The sequence below is a fragment of the Zeus faber genome (genome assembly GCF_960531495.2).
Source record: "Zeus faber genome assembly, chromosome: 13".
NCBI lineage: Eukaryota > Metazoa > Chordata > Actinopteri > Zeiformes > Zeidae > Zeus > Zeus faber.
The window spans coordinates 25,557,427-25,575,797 of record NC_137198.1 but is presented as its reverse complement, the minus strand read 5'-3'; the positions used below and the strand labels follow the sequence as shown (position 1 = coordinate 25,575,797).

General features: G+C 45.5%; 3 protein-coding genes across 5 annotated transcripts in view; 1 reads left to right on the top strand and 2 right to left on the bottom strand.

Annotated features, from left to right (window-relative positions):
* mtres1 (mitochondrial transcription rescue factor 1) lies at window positions 1–1,857 on the top strand. Of its 2 annotated transcripts, none has more exons than XM_080012312.1 (4): window positions 1–67; window positions 707–1,160; window positions 1,240–1,312; window positions 1,419–1,857. In XM_080012312.1, the coding sequence occupies exons 2-4, from the start codon at window positions 727–729 to the stop codon at window positions 1,599–1,601; spliced, it is 690 nt and encodes a 229-aa protein (XP_079868438.1). In that variant the 5' UTR covers window positions 1–67; window positions 707–726; the 3' UTR covers window positions 1,602–1,857. The 2 variants fall into 2 exon arrangements, with proteins under 2 accessions (XP_079868438.1, XP_079868439.1); XM_080012313.1 differs by having other exon boundaries at window positions 24–161.
* Window positions 1,858–2,444: 587 nt separating this feature from the next.
* On the bottom strand, window positions 2,445–7,270 carry bend3 (BEN domain containing 3). Its single transcript, XM_080012306.1, has 4 exons — window positions 7,145–7,270; window positions 5,948–6,002; window positions 5,601–5,779; window positions 2,445–5,177 (listed from the first exon to the last, which is right to left on the bottom strand). Exons 2-4 carry the CDS (start codon window positions 5,997–5,999, stop codon window positions 2,964–2,966), a joined length of 2,445 nt encoding a protein of 814 aa, XP_079868432.1. The 5' UTR covers window positions 6,000–6,002; window positions 7,145–7,270; the 3' UTR covers window positions 2,445–2,963.
* Window positions 7,271–11,348: 4,078 nt separating this feature from the next.
* The window catches only part of pdss2 (prenyl (decaprenyl) diphosphate synthase, subunit 2), a 50,144-nt gene continuing 43,121 nt past the window's right edge, over window positions 11,349–18,371 (bottom strand). For both annotated transcript variants that reach the window (XM_080012310.1, XM_080012311.1), the window contains 4 exons: window positions 16,052–16,228; window positions 14,794–14,925; window positions 14,105–14,140; window positions 11,349–11,632 (listed from right to left, as the gene is read on the bottom strand). In XM_080012310.1, coding sequence (XP_079868436.1) covers window positions 11,477–11,632; window positions 14,105–14,140; window positions 14,794–14,925; window positions 16,052–16,228 — 501 coding nt within the window. In that variant the 3' untranslated portion in view covers window positions 11,349–11,476. The remainder of the gene's footprint in view (window positions 11,633–14,104; window positions 14,141–14,793; window positions 14,926–16,051; window positions 16,229–18,371) is intronic.

Here is an 18,371-nt window from a genome sequence, read left to right as displayed (position 1 = left end):
ACAAACGGTCGACGGCGGCCGGCCCGGAGCGCGGCGCGGGCGGAAGGAGGGGAAGGTGACCGGAGAGGTGCGTTTGTTGTCAAGTGACGTTTGCTCGCGAAAGCCTTTGGTATGCTGCCGTTTTGGAGACGCTTAAGCCCGCGATTCTGACATACAAACTGGTAAATGAAGTTCGTAAAAAGCGGAGGTTAGAAGCATTGAGGGTGCTCGTGTTTCGTTAGCTGGGCGTGTAGCAGCTGCTGGAGGTCGGGGTCTCTGATCAGTTTAAAGTGGTAATCCATAAGGTAATTCGGGAGGGAAATCGTATTAGGCACTTTAATTTATTTGTAATGTATCTGGCACTTTATGGGGAAACAGCTGTTCAATGTATTTTGGGTGATATATGTGCTCCTATGTATGCTGTTGACCTGGGTGGTGTTGGGGTCCGCCACTTTCCATTCCCAGCAGGAATTAGATGAAGCAGCGTGGCTGATTTTGCTGCGTGAAACTGTCTTTGTGGATGAACGCTCCCCAAAAAATATACCCAACCTCCTCAAGTGACCAAGAAAAAAAAAAAATAAATAAATACATCAATCGATTTAGAAAAAGGCGTTACTTTTGAGGGGAAAAAAGTGTCGAGGGTAAACACGTTAGTCAGGCAGTTGTGGTCGCTGCCTTTCATATTTTCTTTTCATATTGTCGCCTTCGTATTATCAACCCTTCGAAGGGAGTTTCTCGGCTTGCAGCATGCGGGGTTTGCTGGTCCAGGCGCTGGCCCTCAGGCAGCTGGGAAGGCTCAAACCCCGTCAGCTCCTCCCTCCCGGATACGAGTTGAAGCCGACCGGCTGGTGCCCCAGGACGGTGCACACACGGCAGCTCTGGGGGCCGTCGGCCCTCTGCGCCTCGGGCCCCCACAGGGCCGCCGTCCGCGGCAGGGACTCGGATCGCAGCTGGTCCCTCCATCAGCTGAGGTTCAAAAGCAGCAGGAAGAAAGGAAGCGCGGCTAAGACGGCGCAGGGGGACGATGAGGACGAACGAGACCCGGAGGACAGCGATTATGAAGAGAATGAGGTGGAGGAGGAGGATCCCAATCTCCCCAAGGACTACAAAGACTTGGAGAAATTTGTGCAGTCTTTTCGCTATGACGTCATCATGAAGTCTGGACTGGATATGGCTGGCAAGTGAGTGAGCACGCGCTGTTGTGTGTTCTTGAACTGGCTCAACTGGTCGCTAATAACCTCTGTTATTGTCTCGTAACAGTAAAGTTGAAGATGCTTTCTACGGCAACCAGCTCCGGCTAAATGGACAGAAGCTAATCAAGAAAAGTAAATCGGTGAGTTCTTTGCTTGCGCTATCTGGAAACTGGTATCCTGTTATGTGTCGTCTTTAGTGCTGCGGTCAGTCATTGTGTCCATGCTTCTGCTTGTCTGTTCATTCAGGTGAAAGTTGGAGATGCTTTGGACATGGTGCTATCGGAGAACAAGGACACCAACACCGTTACGCTGACCAGGGTCGTCGTCAAGAAGCTCTTGGGTGAATCCAGGGACGCCAACAAGTACAAAGTTGCCCTGAGGCGCTGGAAACGTTTAGAGCTCCCCAAGGAGGAGGCCTTCAAGATGTGACGTACACAGAGCAACACTGACTCCTGGATGACTGGCCGTAAGATGGCTTGGAACCCCATACCAGCCGAGGACTGAGGGTTACAGTTATGAATACTTGGAAAATGGAACGGACATTCTGCTGGATACTGACGTTCTTCTTGGGAGGATCGTCAGTTATGTGACTTGACATTCAACTTGTGTTCAGGCATTTGAATATTTACTGTTATCCTTTGAACTGGAGAACTAGCACAATAAAGTTTCTCTGAAGGGTTAACAAGTCAAATGTGTCAATCTGGTGACTAAGCTGATGACATTTCACTGCATATATGTATGACCGTATGTATATGTATGTGACATAATCTCTTGAACTTGAAGGTGTGATAACATGTGGTTACATGTGATTAGCACATGTAAGGTCATGGGTTTTAATGGGATTTGGGGGCCTTGCGGTGAAATTCGATGTGGAAATGATGAATCATGTTTTCTTCTACATCGTGTGGATGACCAGGGTAAGGGTCCGCTCCAGCATCTGTGGGATGTACTGGAACAACAAGCCCGATCCATGGAGGACCCACCTCACAACTTACAACTTAAAAGGATCTGCTGCTAACGTCTTGGTGCCAGAAACCACAGGACACCTTCAGAGGTTCTTGTGGAGTCCAAGCCTCGATGGGTCATGTTTTGGCGGAATGAGTGCAACATACACAATATTAGTGGTTATTAGTGGTGGTTTCAATGTTGTGGCTGATGGGTGTATATCGGCTCCTCTTTTCAAGACCAGAAATGAAAAGTGACAGACTTAGGCTTGGTAATCACTTAAGCAGCAAAAGTTTCCACCATACATCCTATTTATAATTGTGATTTTATTAGAAAAGGTTAACATGACCCATTGTCATGGATAAATTGTTTTATATCATATAAACTTCTATAAGAAGGTTTAACATAGGCAGATTCTTATTAAAACAGTGGTGGCACGATGCTACATCAGTAACTACAATAGAAAGATATCATTGGGTGTTATTAAGTCCTATCCCCCTATAGCAACTGTGTGGACTATGCTATTGGCTAACATTGTTATTGTTTTTAAGGCTACATCAGTTAACATGTTAGATAAGCTATGTCAGTTTTTTCATCGAGGCTCATAAATATAAGCATTTTTTTTTTTTTTACAACACTTTGTCCAACAGTAATAAGACTACATAAACTGTTTTCTACTCCAGGGGTCAGAAAGAAAACCAAAATGACCAAGGCCAGTAGTGATTGAAAAGCACCAACATCCTGGTTTGACCCTACATGTGACAGCTGCAAAGGTTTGACAATGCACTTTGCGCTTTATGTAACTGTGCAATAATTCCTATGATGAAAAAAAGTTAAATATTGTGACTATGACACAGTGCTTGATCTTTTGGCCTTTTTTAGTATGTCGCATTTCTTGCGATTGGGACGCCGGCAGCGTTCGTCGATGCTCGGCACACATTCGTAGTGCCACACCTCCTCCATCTTGTCCACAGGGTACACCGCCTCCACGTAATGGCGGATTAGTCTGAGGCGCACGGGGTCCAGCTGCTTCTTATTGCAGGCCCCCGAGTGGTTGTATTGAAGCCGCAGGTTCTCCTGGGTAAAGAGCTCGGGGAAGAGGCGCACCAGCAGGCGGGCGGCGAAATTCCCAACCGAGAGACTCTGCTGGACTATTTCCCGCACCTCGGCGTCCGAGAGAAGGCAGATGGGGGGCACGGGAAAGTCCGGTAAGGATGCGGTCAGTTCCTCCAGTGGTATCTTACAAAAGTCTTTGCTACTTTTCTCAGGGGGCAAGGCGGGAATATCTGCCTCCTCCTTAAAACTATCCGGATTGAGCTGGTTCACTTGACAAAACAAGTCTGGGGCCTCCTGCTCCGACTCCTGGACGTAGACTCTGCGTTGCTGCTGGTAGGACTTCCTCTGTTCCGTGTCGCGTCTTCGGCACCGCTCGTCTAGTTTGCCCACAAACTCCAGCATCCACACTCTGTCGTTCTTGGCCTGCGGGTATAGCAGCTGCACGTAGTGGCGGATCAGGTTGACGCGAGTGGGGTCGAGCTGCTTCTTCCCCAGGGAGCCGCTGCAGTTGTACTGCTTCCGCGCGTTCTCGTGGGTGAAGAGCTCGGGGAACATCAGCACTAAGAGCCGCGAGGCGAAGTTCCCGATGGACAAGCTGCAGTCGTAGTTGCTCTTCAGCTGCTCCTTGGAGAGTAGATACACCTGGGGAACGCCAAAGTCCGGCTCCGGGACCTCCAGGTTGTCAAAATCCACGGGTGCGAGGAGGGACTTTTTAGACCTTCGACTGGGCCTTTCATATTCGCACAAGTCCGGGACCTTGATGGGAGGAGCTTCCTCGGGGAGGCTGGCCAGGTCGCAGCTCTCGTCCGTGTTGTTGTCGTGGTCGCCCCCGTTGCAATTGCTGTGCAGACCCTCTAGGGTGTCCTCCATGCGCTGGATGCACATCTGGAGCCAGCTGTCCTTGGGCATGTTGGGAAAGTTTGCTTCCATGTATTTTCTAATAATTTCTAACCTGTCGGAGTCCATGAACAGCTGCCCGACCCGGTGGAAGCTACTGGAGCTTTCCGGCATTTTCCCTTCTTCGAAAACCTCCGGGAAAAGGCGGTGTATGAGGAAAATTACAAAGTCCTCCGGAGACGACAGCTCGTCCAAGTCCTCTGTGACTTGAGTGTCCGAGGCAAAGTCGGGCAAAGCCGTATTGTCCTGCTGGGCGTCCAGAGAGATGTGCTCCTCCTCTCCCGCCACGTTGATAAAACGGCAGGTTTGCATGGGTTCGGCCTTTATCCCCGTGGCCGTGATTGTCTGCTTACTGTGCAAGCGGGCGCTCTCCATGTCCTTCTGGGCCCAAAAGCGGCTAAAGAAGTCATTGATCTGAAGGAGGCATTCTTCCTGCCAGATGCTGTTGTTCTTCACCAAAGGGAAGCATACTTCCACGTAGTTCCGTATCAGCTGCAGATGCAGAGAGTCCAGCGTGGCCTTGCTCGCCGCACAGCCTTGGGCACAGTCCCTGGCTTTGAAGAGCTCCGGGAAGAGGTGCACCAACAGGCGGCACCCCAGCTCCCCGGCCCCGGACGTCTGCTCCATCAGCTGGTTGAGTTCCTCGCTGGTCAGCAGGTACTCCGGGGGAGGCTGGAACTCTGTCACAATCCCGGTCGGTTTGATCTGCCTTTTGATCCGCATGACCTCCAAGGACAGCAGGTCCACCTTGCTGTGCAGCTGGGTCATGCTTGAGTTGAGCGTGTTGAGGATGAAGAACATCTTCTCGATCAGCGGGTAGAGGCTGGAGTCCGCCGGGGAAGCCTCGTCCGTCGCCTTTGTGGCGGGGCAGGCTTTGAACGGGCCGTTGTCCAGGGTCGGGGAGAAGGCACCGCTGTGGTTGAGCTGCCGGCCTTCCGCTTGACTGTCTGTCTGCTCCGAGCTTGGCGTGACCCTCTTCTCTATAATCCGATGGGAGATGCCAAACAGAGGCTTCCTGTAAGAGGCCCTCGAGTTCTGCACGCCACAGTCGTTCTTCTCTCCTGCTGTCAGGCATTGGCTGGTCTCTTCTGTCAACTGCCGCCTCACCTAAAATTAGACAAAAGACCCTTTGAATTAACTAACGCATGAATTTTAATGCACCTCATAGGGAAAATAACTGCTTGTCATATATAAAAGGTAAATAATAACAAATCAGAGCGTTGAAAAAAAGACGCTATTACCAGACATATATTATATGTCTGGCTATGTAAAATTTCTTATAATGTAAAAAAAACGTATAATCCTATGTATAATGTTGACCAACATTACTGCATAATATTTCTGATAAACACGTGTTTATCACTTTCCTTGGCTGTAAATTAAAGTGGAAGTGAGGGCGAGACTTCCAAAATAGCATGTTTTTCCAAATAAATGACGTTGAAGCTTAAGCTGGTCCCCACTCTATTATTACGTTTTGTGTCGTAGAACCCGTCACCCAAGCTCAGCCGCAGCGTATCGAAAAATCTTTACCTTGCCCAAGACTCTGATTCTCTTGCGGCTTGCGGACCGGCTCATTTCAGATCCCATGTCGGAAGACGTCCGTTTCCCAGCCTCCGCGGGCCCGGGGGAACATCCTCCCACTCTGCCGACTGGCTCGCAAATGGAAAAGTCCTCCCTCTCTTCCTTAAAGTCTTGGATAAGTTGTTGCTCTGCAGAGTTAGGGGGATGAAACACATATGTTTCTTCTACATATGAAAGAAAGATAGATTGAGAAATTAGTTATAGAGAACAGTTATATAATCTGGAATTAATTCACTTTAATACAACACGCCGTAAATCTGGACTTTACTTTTTCAATTACAATATGTAGAACCTACCTTTCTCAAGCATTGCTTCACTTGAAATTTCCCCATCCTGAGAGGAATTCATATCCTTGAAACAGAAACAAAGAGGTTCATTGAAATAAACCAAGTGTAGGACTTGGTCCGTATCAATATCTTATTAAAAATGTTTTGAATTCTTTATGACGACAGCATGGACTAATGGAAGGTTAAATAGTGCAGGCTGCCAGCGGGTATCAGAGAGTAAAATGGAATACCTTTTGACCTTTTTAAGACTAAATTGAATTTGATTGGACAGACTCTTGGGCTAATCAGCTATTTCACTGCAAGCATCCGGTATAAACAGGGAGGTTATGAACTAGATTATTCCATTATCTTTTATTAAAGCCTTTCCTTCAGGTTAGATAACAGGGTAAGTATTTAGGTATTGGAATAAGTATATCTGTTACTTTATTAGTAATGGTTGTATTATTATTACTTTATAACCATAATATTAGTAAGCCTGAATTCAAGCCCACACTGGGCTCACTGGTTAACTCCATGTTATTAGACGTTATTAGACGATGTTGTTTATTTTTTATAATTTTACTTACTTCTTATACCTTCTTGACTTGCACTGTTGTCTTCCCCACGGGGATTAATAACGTTTTTATCTCATTTTATGATCTCATCTTCAGAGACCTGACGACAGTTGCCCAGCATGGCAATAGATTGTTGTGGTCAACCGCCTGGGTCCCTACACTAACGTCCCTCTAAAATAGAACAACATATCCATGTGAACGCAGGTGCAGCTCTGCGGGCCGTAGCTCAGGCATCACCAAATATCACGCGTTTGGGTCGAGATGGGTGGATTACCTGCGTCAACGCACCTATTCTGCGGCTACTGACATGTGTGTGTTTCTGTCGGGGCTGTGCACTCCCCTGCCCCTGTCCTCACCCGGCTCACTTCCGCATTCCTCCCCTTAAAGCCGCGCGCACCGAAACAGCGGACGACGCGGCTGCGCGGACGTTATTAGCGTCCGCGGGAAACGCACTGCTGCCGGCGTCACTCCGCCAACACCCCCACGGTAATAAAAACACGACAAAAACACTGGAGGGAGGGAGTGGGTGGGTGGGTGTCGATCAACTGTAACGACGCGGCAATGTGTGCGCGGACGAGCTTTTTTTTGTTGTATTTCCCCTCCACCGCCGCTACGACTGAGTCGCGTTCCTCTGGCGTGTGTTCGCGCTCACCTCTACGATTCCACGCAGTCCTGGGGGGCGCTGAGGCGAGTGGACGACTCGTTGGCAGAGGCCATGCCGTTCCTACGTGTTCCGCCGCACACAGCGACATATGTTGTTGCCGTGTTGTTGCTGTGCCCCCCCCCCCCCCCCCCCACTCGCTCGCCCTGCGCTTTCTCGCGTGACGTGACGTGACGTGACGTGACGTGACGGGGCACGCGCCTGTTGTGTCACTTCCGCACAGCTGTGCGGGAACTGGACGAGTATGACGGGGACAACTTTTGCCAAGTGAAGACGGGATTTCAGTCATTTGAAATGAATCATCGATACAGTTAAAAGAAATGGATCGTATTTTTATACTACTATTTGTTTATGTTTATATTATTGTTTGTTATTTAGTGTTAAGTTTTCTGCAATTTCCCCTCGAAATTAACTTTTTAAATTGTATTCAAATTTAATCACATATGGCTTGATTTTTTTTTTTACATACATTTTAATACATAATATATTTGTAACCCTTTATCTTATATTATATACCAGGTATATAATTATATAAAGTATATATAAGTATATAATATATAATTTTTACATTTATATTATCATATTACTGCCTTTACACAAACAGGTATATACAGGTACTCCTCACTTATTGACCTACCTGTTAAACAACCGTTCGCACTTACGACCAGCTCTGACCAGTCTGTATTGTATGCTATGTACAATACCGCGGCGTCTGGGCATCAAGCATCTCATCGCATCACCCTTTATATACTATATACACTGTATACAATATAGACACTATATACACTATACTATATATACACGGTATACATCTCATCTCCGTTCTCAGTGTCGTTCTCGCAGTCTGTCAGTATTCACTACACTAGTGTTCACAACGCCCTGGTATATTATATTTTTTCAATGATATTTCTTCATGTTTTTACATTTTACTGTGTGTTCTGAATGACATTGTGTCTACATATACAAGTATAATGATGCTTTATTTTTGGAATGTTGTAATGAGTTGTGCAGGCATTTATTAAAATATTAATTATTCATATTTTACGATAACAAATTGAATAAAGTAGCCTACTCATTAGAACGAACCCAATGCTAAGTAATGGACTTTAATCGAATGGTTTTTCATAATTCTCCAAACGACTGAGCTTCATTAACTGTACAATTTACTGCCCCATGAGTAGAGGTGTTTTTTTGAGTCCATATCAAGAAAGAGAATTTAATACTTTAAGACAAAATTTGATGGTTCACCTATAATTCACTCTAATAACATTTCACAGCCACAAAATGTACCTGAAATTGGTGAATATGCCATTCTTTGAAAGCTATTGTAGAAATAAAGCCATAAAGAAATACTTCCAAACACTTCTACTTCTTCTTTGTGTAGTTCATTCAACCTATTTTCGCTTGTTTTAACATAAGTACGTTTCTCGTTACAGAATAAAGAAATGTTAAAGTGCAGGCCTATAAGTTCAGAAGAGATCCATCATTGTAATAATAGCCATTTTAAACATTATATCAGTCAACAACTAAAGTCAATAACCAAAGAGAACATCTCCCTCTGGTGGAAATCAGCCTGACATTGAACCCTATCTGGCCCAAACCTTCACCAGTGGCACATCAGGATGAATTCAAGATTCCAGCAGCACAGAAACGGTACAGTATATACATGGAATAGAGTATATAGAGAGAATATAAAATAAAAAAATATATGTAAAAAATAGAATGTTTACTTATAATTCGTGTAATTCCAATGTTATTAGTGTTTCACCAACAGCAAAAATAACTCCCAACTCTACACCTCGACACCATTCTTGAATATAACCAATAACGTTAATAATGAAGTTTACAATAAAATGAAGTCAATAATTGCCATTATGACTGTAATCATCGATAATTGTCCAAGTCTGTATATTTGTTCTGAGGCCGTCGGTGATGATATAGGCACGTTTTACCAGCAAACAGTCATTTAAGCGCTCTTCACATTGAATCCAAAAAAGCATCCGCCAGTCGGATCCTCCTCCTAGCAGCCATCGGATGAGTTTGCGTCCCAAAACATGTCGGGGGAAAATGGGAAAGCCTGTTTTTGCCAATTTGCTCTGATCCTCCGTAGGCATGAATGGACCACGGTTTGCTGTCGTTGTTTGTCGGATTCGGTGTGAAGCGCGCTTTGGAATAAGTTGGAATAGGAATCAGAGGCTGCGAACGCTCACAGATCCCTCAGATGAATGGATGAATCCTGTCAACTTCACTAATTTGCTCCGACATCGCCCCATTTGATGGTCACGCACGCGCTGGCGCCCAATGTTCCGTCGCTAACCACAAATACATCGATATGGAGATGATATAATGCGGCGCAGATCTCGTTATTCCACTAATGAGCATGTCTGAACGAGCGGTCTGATCCGTCACCCCGACTGGCGAAGCGGCCGAGGCCTGCGCAGGGATCTGGTTGGGGGTGGTGGGGTCAGCCAAGCATCCAGTGCTTTGACACGGTGCAGAGGAGCTCGTTAAAGCCTCGTTTTTTTTGGTGGTGGTGGTGGTGGTGGGGGATGCCTTCTACGTCTGTGTGTCACCGAGGACGAGGGGGGGAGGTGTGATGGGAGTGGGGGTTAAATCAGCCATACTGTTCCCATCGTGGGAGAACGATGATCATCATCCATCACCGTCAGCTAGATGATGGTATTAGCAGAGCAGGTGTTTAGTGATGGGGCCCATTCACAAAAAGACAAATGGCGAGCCTGAATATTGATCTCATGTTTCAACCGCCATCCCCCAACCAGATGTTTTTAGATGATTCCATTTTGCAGAAAAAAAATTAAAAAGCTTCCAACAGTGTCAAAAGACAACATTTTGAGGGAAATCCCAGTCAAGTCAGTGAGACCATTCAACATCCTCCAATATTTTGAATTGTAACCATTTCTACCAAACATTTGCCTTCCAATCAAATCTGTGTTGAGGATCCACTATTGAGTTTTGCTCGTTTAGTCTTTGAGCATCTCCGTTCCCTGGATCCTTGGCAGTCGCCGCCGGCGTTGTAACAGAACCCGTGGAGGCTGTGCTGACGGACTCTCTCCGGACCCGGCTGTAATTACATCACGTTCAGTCTGGATCGGTGGTGAGTGGAGGACCCCAGTCCCCCTTCCCCCTGCAACTACAATTCATTAAAGTCCCTCAGATCTTACAGTTACTGTAGATCTCAGCAGATGCCACATGCAAACTTAGTCTGAAAACTAAAACTAACGTCACCATAAACATTTAGTCACAGCATGGAGAGAACTCTGAAAGTTGAACATTAAAAATGTGGCTTCTCCTGAGTGCTTCTGGGAGTTCCTATGCAACAGTTTCACTGCCGAAGCCGCAAATCATCTTTTTTGGAAAGTTTTGTTGAGCAACTCTATTTGTCATCCAGCCAGCTCCCCTCGGTCTTCTTCCTTGTTTGGTCCCTTTTAACTTTCCATGTTACTTTCCCTGTGTCTCCTCACGGCAAGAATAAATATTTCATTATGAGCCGAGGGCTTTTTCCTGGCACATGGCTGCACCTCGGTTAGCCGTATCCAGGCAGTGGAGGGGGGGGACAACAAAAACACGGAGGATGTGGACCTACAACCCAGAAACGCTCAATTTTGTTTTTCTTGGAAACTATTACATACATGCTTACATCGCATCTTCCCACGTCCACCTCCATCCATCCTTGCATTTGTCATCCCTTCTCCACCTGCCCCTGCCCTCCATACATCCTTTAGTTTTTTTCCCTGTTTTTTCCACCCGTGCCTCTGTCGTCCTCCTGATGTGATAGTCAGCGGTACAGCACCCTCCCCTTCCCGCCCTGGTTTCACACCTCGGCTGTACCCCTCCACCCTTCCCTCGTCCCCTCCCGCAGACGGCAGCCTGGGGAAACCACAGGCCACCCGGCTGGCGCCTGGCGCCGCACTGCTCGGGGCGGGGGCAAGGCAGCCCAATCAATACCTCTGCATTTCCTGTCCATTTGCTCAAGGTCCCTTCATTAATAATTACTGCTGGCAGAGCTTCAGCATGTGTGCTGGCTGGGGAGGGGGGTGGAGGGGAGTGGGTGGGTGTGTGACCTTTCCCACGCCCCCCCCCCCCCCCAGAAACAAACACAAGGAAGTGCCACACAACACATAATGCGGTGACAAAAGGTTTTTTTATGCACATATATATAAATATTTAACGATCAGCGTTCCTAGATACTTACATTGCAGTCATTTGAATCACAGTGACATCTGTAAAAACAGCAAAAACAGTGGAGTTCAACAGTTCGTGAGCGTCGGGCGCTTTGCGGTCGTGGACGTCCCCGGTCTGGTGTCAAATTTTGGTGACGGCGTGGGCGATGTTCTCCAGGGCGGAGCGCGCCTCCGAGGAGGGGAACGCCCGGATGGCCTCCAGAGCCCTGTTGCCGTGGTAACGGCACAGGTCCGCCGCCGAGCTCACGCCTTCATCTGACTTGATCGCTGCCCAGAGCTGCAGAGGGGACGGAGGGAAACCATTCGATTAGATAGTCACGTAACGGGGATCCAGGGTTGCCAGGTCTCCCTGACAAAACTAACACAGTATCTGATAAAACCAGCCCAACACAGAAACCTCAAAATATGCCCATCCCAAACACTGCACCCACTTTCATTTACAAATATATAGTAATAGAGGTACTCCTCACTTAAGGACCAGGTCGTTAAGTGAATTGGTTGATAAGTGAGGACCCGTGTTATTTCACGGTAAGGGGGCGTGGCCATTGTGAACGCTAGTGTCGTGAATACTGACAGACTGCGACAACGACACTGAGAACGGTGATGAGATGAATACAGTGTATATAGTATATATAGTGCATATAGTAGTATATAGTGTACATTGTGCATATAGTGTATATATAGTGTTTATAGTGTATATTGTGTATATATAGTATATAGCGTGTATATATAGTGTATAGAGTGTATATAGTATATAAAGGGTAACGCAAGATGAGATGCTTGGCACTGAGACGCTGCGGTATTGTACAATACAGACTGGTCAGAGAGCTGGTCGTAATTCTGAACAGTCGTTAAACAGGTAGGTCGTTAAGTGAGGAGTACCAGTACTCAGAAAGTGACACCTTATAGCATATTTAAGAAGCAGCAATAATAGTAATCTTCTTCTTCTTCCTCGGGCTGCTCCCGTTAGGGGTCGCCACAGAGGATCATCTGCCTCCAATACCTTCTGTTCTGCGTATCTCACCACATCGATAAACCTTCTGTTAGGCCTTCCTCTTTTCCTCTTGCCTGGCAGCTCCATCCTCAGCATCCTTCTCCCAATGTAACTCTCATCTCTCCTACACACGTGTCCAAACCATCTCAATCTGGCCTCTCTCACTTTTCCACCAAACTGTCCAACCTGAGCTGTCCCTCTAATGTACTCAATCCTGTCCATCTAATGTACCTTAATCCTGTCCATCCTTGTCACTCCCAATGAAAATCTCAACATCAATAGTAATAATAATAATAAAAAAAAAAACATTCCCTGGTTCTTCCACCAAGGTCCTGAAATTATTTTCTCCAGTCTTCTATTACTTGAAAAACAAACCGCAGCTACACTTAAAAAAAGTAGCCTTATTTTGTGGGAAATCTGCAAACCTGGCACTGCTGGGATGCCGTGTCCCAATGTTTGCATTTTTACCAACGACCACAAGCAAAGATTTGGGTCTCTTTGCCTTTCCGCAGCGGCTCCAGATTGGCCGGGGACGGGCTCTGACTTCAGGCGTTTTCACCCTGTGAATTCTGGAATCGTCAAGCCCCTCAGGCCTTTATTTGGCTCTGCTTGTTTCCCTCCGTTGCTTCCTCCTTGTTTTCATCTCCTCATCTCTAGACCTCTGGTCAGCCGCCCCGCCCCTGTTTCTTTGACCTAGTTTCATTTCCATTTTCGCACCTCGTTCTACTTGCGGCGACATCACGTGTAACAGCGTTTACTGTTAATATGACTAAATAACTACATTAAAAAAGGGCAGAAATTAAAGGTAAGAATAGTAGTTTGATGACGTGATACCCAAGCTGCTTTACAATAAAGTCAGCACAAACACTCCAAAACGATGTAAAAACTTTGTACATAAGTAAGCGCCCAATGGAGTTGTGGTAGAACGGTGGCACAATGAAGGGGATTGGAGCCAGTAAACTTGAATATGTGCCCATCATAAAGTGTTATAATGGTTTCACATTTAACCTGTGGATTTTTCTTTGGCCTCAGGCACAATGTCAAGTTCTATATGAAAATGCTTCTTGGCTGTACCTTCGCCTCCCAGGATGGACTGTTAGAGGAGTATTGGAGTTCATGGCATGCGTATGTTTTGCTAAATCAGAATCTACAACCACCCCCTTTTCTGAATGAGACCGCGCTTGTTTTCGACGATGGTGAGGTTTTTTTTTTGTCCCCCCCCCCCCCCCTTTCTCTTCTCAAGCGGTCGCTCCGTCCTGCTTGGATGACAAAACTTCTCCCGCCTCCCACTGAAGGAGACCCTCTCACAATGCCACCATCTCAGAGCCTCCGTGTCTCCTCCGTAAATAGGCCCCGGTAACCAATCGCCCCTCGCTCTGGTTTCAGGGAGACTACAGTAACTACCCCCTCCCTCCCTCCCTCCCTCCCTCCCTCCACCCCTCCATTCCTTGCTGTCCTCCTCCGTCCCCTGTCTTCCCCCTTCCACAGTGACTTTGGAAACACGTTCTCCTCAACTCTTTATCACTTTACAGTGCATGGACACCCTCGCTTCTCCCTCGCCGGCCTTTGCCGTCAAGCAAAAACCCCATCGATCGCAACATTACGACAATAACCTCACAGCCAAGACCGACGTTTACGTCTGTAACGCGGCATGGGAGACCACGCACTTGTTCGACGACCGCCTATAAAATGTGCTTTCAAACGCTGCTGTTTAAACTTTAACAGCCCGTACGTCAAACAAGAGACTTTGCTCACCTTGGAGTAGTCTGGTTGGTTTCGGAAAGCAGTCGCCTAGTCAAGAAGAATCATAAGTGCACACATTGTTAGCCGGCAAGTTCATGATTACATAGTCATCTTCATCGACATATGGTTAAATGACAAATGACAAAAATAAGGCTTTTAAAGGGGAGAAAAACAAAATATTGAGACACTTTAATAATATTTAGTTCATTCACGCATATCTCTTAAGTTGAAAGAATTAAAAATGTCAGGTGGTGCAACCGTAAATAAATCCTTGTAGGACTTTTCACCATCTAAAATTTGGTCGTACCGCCTGACATTTTTTGACTATTACGCCATTTTGAAAGTGATTAAAAATTGTGATTACAAATTGTGATTACAAATTGAGCTATAAAATTTTGATAAAATGGGATATATTTGTCTTCATAGCTCGTTTATTTTCATGATTCGGGCACAAAAAAGTCATTGACCCGTGTAGGATCATTCTTTGCATGCAGTGTTGTTAGTTATCCTTTCCGAAGTGACAAATGAATGGTATTGCTATTGCAAATGAATGGTGTCTTCCAAGGGGAACAGGATTCGTACCTAGATGAAAGTTGTTATGATGACCGGGTCCGTGCTTTAAAATGGTGCTTTTCAAAATGGACGCTAATGGGCTTAATAAAGAGATTATACTTATTTGCTCATTCCTAAATTTCCGTTACCTCTCGGAGCTGCTGGTGCCACTTGTCCTGGCCGACGATCTGCCGGTGGAAAGCCACGGGGGCGGAGGTCAAACTGAAGGTCGGCGGCTCGGCGGGGCCGCCCTGCGCGAACGGCTGCAGGTCGGAGTGTAGCTGCGGAGGGGGAGGAGGGAGGATTCCAAACGGGTCTTTATTTGTTTATTGTTTATATTGATGAAAATTGTCCCGTGGTGTCTCGTTTGTTTTTAAATAGACCATCACATCTCCATTCTTCATGATAAAGTCATCGGATTCTTAGAATGGCGTGGAGCGACAAGAACAAACCGGAAGCCCATTCAATACTATGGAGAGTAGGATACCCTACGCGAAAAGCTCTGATTTTGCGGTGCTCAATTTCCGGCTCCGATCTTGGATCCAGGATGCATTCACATTTTTCAATTCACATGACAAGTTTAGGGCCAACATCATGACTGGAAGTGACGTCAAGTTTTGTATTGGAACTGGGCTTAAAACTAAGTTAATAAATCGCGTGTTTCAAAATAATAACGTTAAAGTTGGATGTCACTAGATTCACTATCAAAAATCTATTTTTATACAGAAAATTGTGCATTTTTATTATTATTGATTTGTAACTTTGTAAACACTATGTTAAAGGACTTTTTAACTCCCATTCGTGGAACACGGTAAATGTCCAGTAATAGTCCAGCTGAACAAACTACTCGCTGATGTTCTGGAAAAAAGCCAACTCTCGTTTTCCCTCACACATTTTGTGATGCAAAACGCAGACGCGGTTCATCAGAGGGCCACCAGGGGGGGAGGACCCGAGGGCCGTCAGATACGATTACGCATTTGATGTGAATGAGGCTTAAGATCCCGGTATTAAATTTAGGGGCGGGCTCGGTGGTACAGCAAGGACGATTCTTGTGAGAGGGGAAAAAAAACAAAAAAACCCAAGCCCAATTCCATTTCCTCTCTGGGTTGTGGCTGCGGGCGGGAGAGAGGACCAACAAATAACAAGTGGGACGATTGTGACTAATGACAGACCTCAAAACCCAATAAACTATATTTATCCGGAGGCTCGACATTGGGAGGGGGGGGGGGGGTTATTTCCAAGGCGTTGTCGTCCAGTTTAGTCACACGCTCGATAGGAAACACAGTCAGACAACAAACGTCCTGCTGGTTGTAAATGAGCGTACATTACCGTCCGTGTCATTTTTGTGTGAGGTGAAGCTACTTTGGAAGCTGAATAATGTCTCAGAGCGTCTGAGGTGGGACTTACCTTGTGGCCGAGCGAGAGGTGTTTGCCGTATTTGAAGGCCAGCGCCTGGGACTCCTTGTCGTGCTTGGCCAGCTCCATGGCGGCTTGGCAGCTCTTGGCCAGCAGTGCACCATGGGAGAGAAATGTCTGCTCCTCCCACGTCGCCATGTTGAAGCTATTGGCAGCATTGGCGCTGTCCTGCAGAGCGAAGGGGGGTGACCGTAAATAAAAACACAGCGAACCAAATGACGTGCATTAGAAGAACAACCGCTAGAAACAAGTTTGTTTTTTGTTGTGGAATTTGTCCCATATCCAGAAATAACTGTTTAATTTAGGCTTGGTGTTCGCGTGGCCATGCAGCTGCAATTCCGGGGCATGTGCAGGGGTTGCTAAACTGCTAATTTATGGATGAATGGATGGTTTCAACAGCCTGTAAAAGTCATCCATTCATCCGTAAAAACAGGTAACCGTCCATAAAAATGCCATGTCATTCTATCATCCGTAGATATTGTTTGATTCGTAACCGTCGGGAAAAACCTGCTGATGCATACGTAATTTGCTTCAATTGGATGAATGGATTTCTGTCCACCTCGCACTACTTCAACATCTTTAAGTCATACAAAGTGAACATGAATCCATTATTGAGCGACTTAAAATGAGTTTGGGAGCGTGTGTACTATTGTACGGCAAAGCTGTTAGCTGAAATGATCTACAGCCTTGGAAAAACAGACATGCCTTTGACACCTGGAACCTAGTTTTTGTGTGTATCCAGATTAACGGTCCAGATACAGATTGCATATTAATAGAAGGTATAAATGGGGACATAATGGGACAGTTTCACAGATAGGGTTTAATCTAAATGAGGACTAAACTAATCCTACTTAAATGAATCCAGACTTCTGGTCAGCTTTTTCTGTCTGGTCTCAGTCCAAATAATCTATTGTCTCTGTTGTCAAGGTCGACCTGGAGGCCACATCCATTAATCAAAAAGTAAACCTGCCTCTGGCCAAGTTTTTCACTTAGACCTAGATTGGATCTAATCTTCCTTCTGGAAATCAGAGTTTTTGAGACTAGGCAAAGTCTGAGACTGAGACTTTTAAACCATGATTGAAAAAGGCCCTTTTGTTCAGTCCAGATTAAAAGAGTGATTTAGTCCAAACTGAGGCCTAATCTGTGCCAGTAAAAAAACCTCAATATGTTGCAAAGAGTTGTTATTCTAACAATACTGGATGAGGTATAAACCTCGGTAGGGGTGGAACCTCTAACCTATCCTTTAAAAAAGGTCAAAATTGCATAAAAGTAGTATTCATTGAAAAAATGAATTACCCTTCAGGAAATTTCCAGACAAACTGGGTTAAAGCTGTTGATGATAAGCCAGTCAGCAAGACCTCTACGTTTAGTGTGAAATCATTAAGAAAACTCCCACTGCTCCGAACAGCTCAGTGCTGAATGTAGACACAGAAACGGTTTCTCCCATAATCCATTTTTTGTCATTATTTGTAATGCATATTAGCTGTGTCGTGTCAGGCAAATATTTATGTTCTTTTTTTACGTCTGTTTATTGGTATTTTAGTTAACAAACAAACAGTAAGCACTGAATACAAATTATACAAAATATTACAAAAACAGTACAGAATTTACACACATAAACAGTAGAACACATACAGTGCAAGTATTAATCAAGGTACAAACCTGCTTTACATGGTGATTGACATTTTACATGATGTATGACCTAGTCATTGTAGCAACGAGTGAAGAGGATATTTATTGCCTCGCCTCTACATAGAATTTGCTTTGTTGCACATCTTTGATCAATGTAGTGTAAGTGGGAGGTGTTTTTTTTTTTGTTTTTTTTTTTTAAACCTGGGTCAACCTGCTAATTTTGGTGTGAAAACGGTATAACAGTGCACCAGGAGAGGTAGGATGACATGAGGCCTGCTCAATTTGCAACCAGGCAGGTCGATCGTTTGATTCAAAGGCCTGACACCAGAATGAGCCAGCTCGCACATTACAAGCCCAGTAATAATACCGAAAATTAGGCAGTCCCTTGTCTCTGATCTTCTCTATCTAGTTGTCTAAAAGCGACTTAACGCTGGGGATGCATTGAAAAATAAATAGAAATTTGTGGACTTTCAAAGCGTTAACTCTCCCTGCCAGGGATAAAGGGAGATGGGACCACCGACCAAGATCATTGACAGCACGTTCAAATAGAAGTTTGAAGCTCAACTTAAACAAGTCAAGATAGACCTAGTCACGACCACACCCAGGTATCTGAAAGACTTTTCAAACAATTTGAATGGAAATTGGGAGTATGATAGATTCTGGGCAGCATTGTTGATGG

Coding starts and splice junctions, on each gene's coding strand:
- bend3 (XM_080012306.1), bottom strand. CDS start 5,999: ATGAATTCCTCTCAGGATGGGGAAATTTCAAGTGAAGCAATGCTTGAG. Junction 5,780..5,947: donor TGAAGCAATGCTTGAGAAAG/GTAGGTTCTACA, acceptor CTAACTCTGCAG/AGCAACAACTTATCCAAGAC. Junction 5,178..5,600: donor GAATCAGAGTCTTGGGCAAG/GTAAAGATTTTT, acceptor GTCTAATTTTAG/GTGAGGCGGCAGTTGACAGA.
- mtres1 (XM_080012312.1), top strand. CDS start 727: ATGCGGGGTTTGCTGGTCCAGGCGCTGGCCCTCAGGCAGCTGGGAAGG. Junction 1,161..1,239: donor GGACTGGATATGGCTGGCAA/GTGAGTGAGCAC, acceptor GTCTCGTAACAG/TAAAGTTGAAGATGCTTTCT. Junction 1,313..1,418: donor TAATCAAGAAAAGTAAATCG/GTGAGTTCTTTG, acceptor CTGTTCATTCAG/GTGAAAGTTGGAGATGCTTT.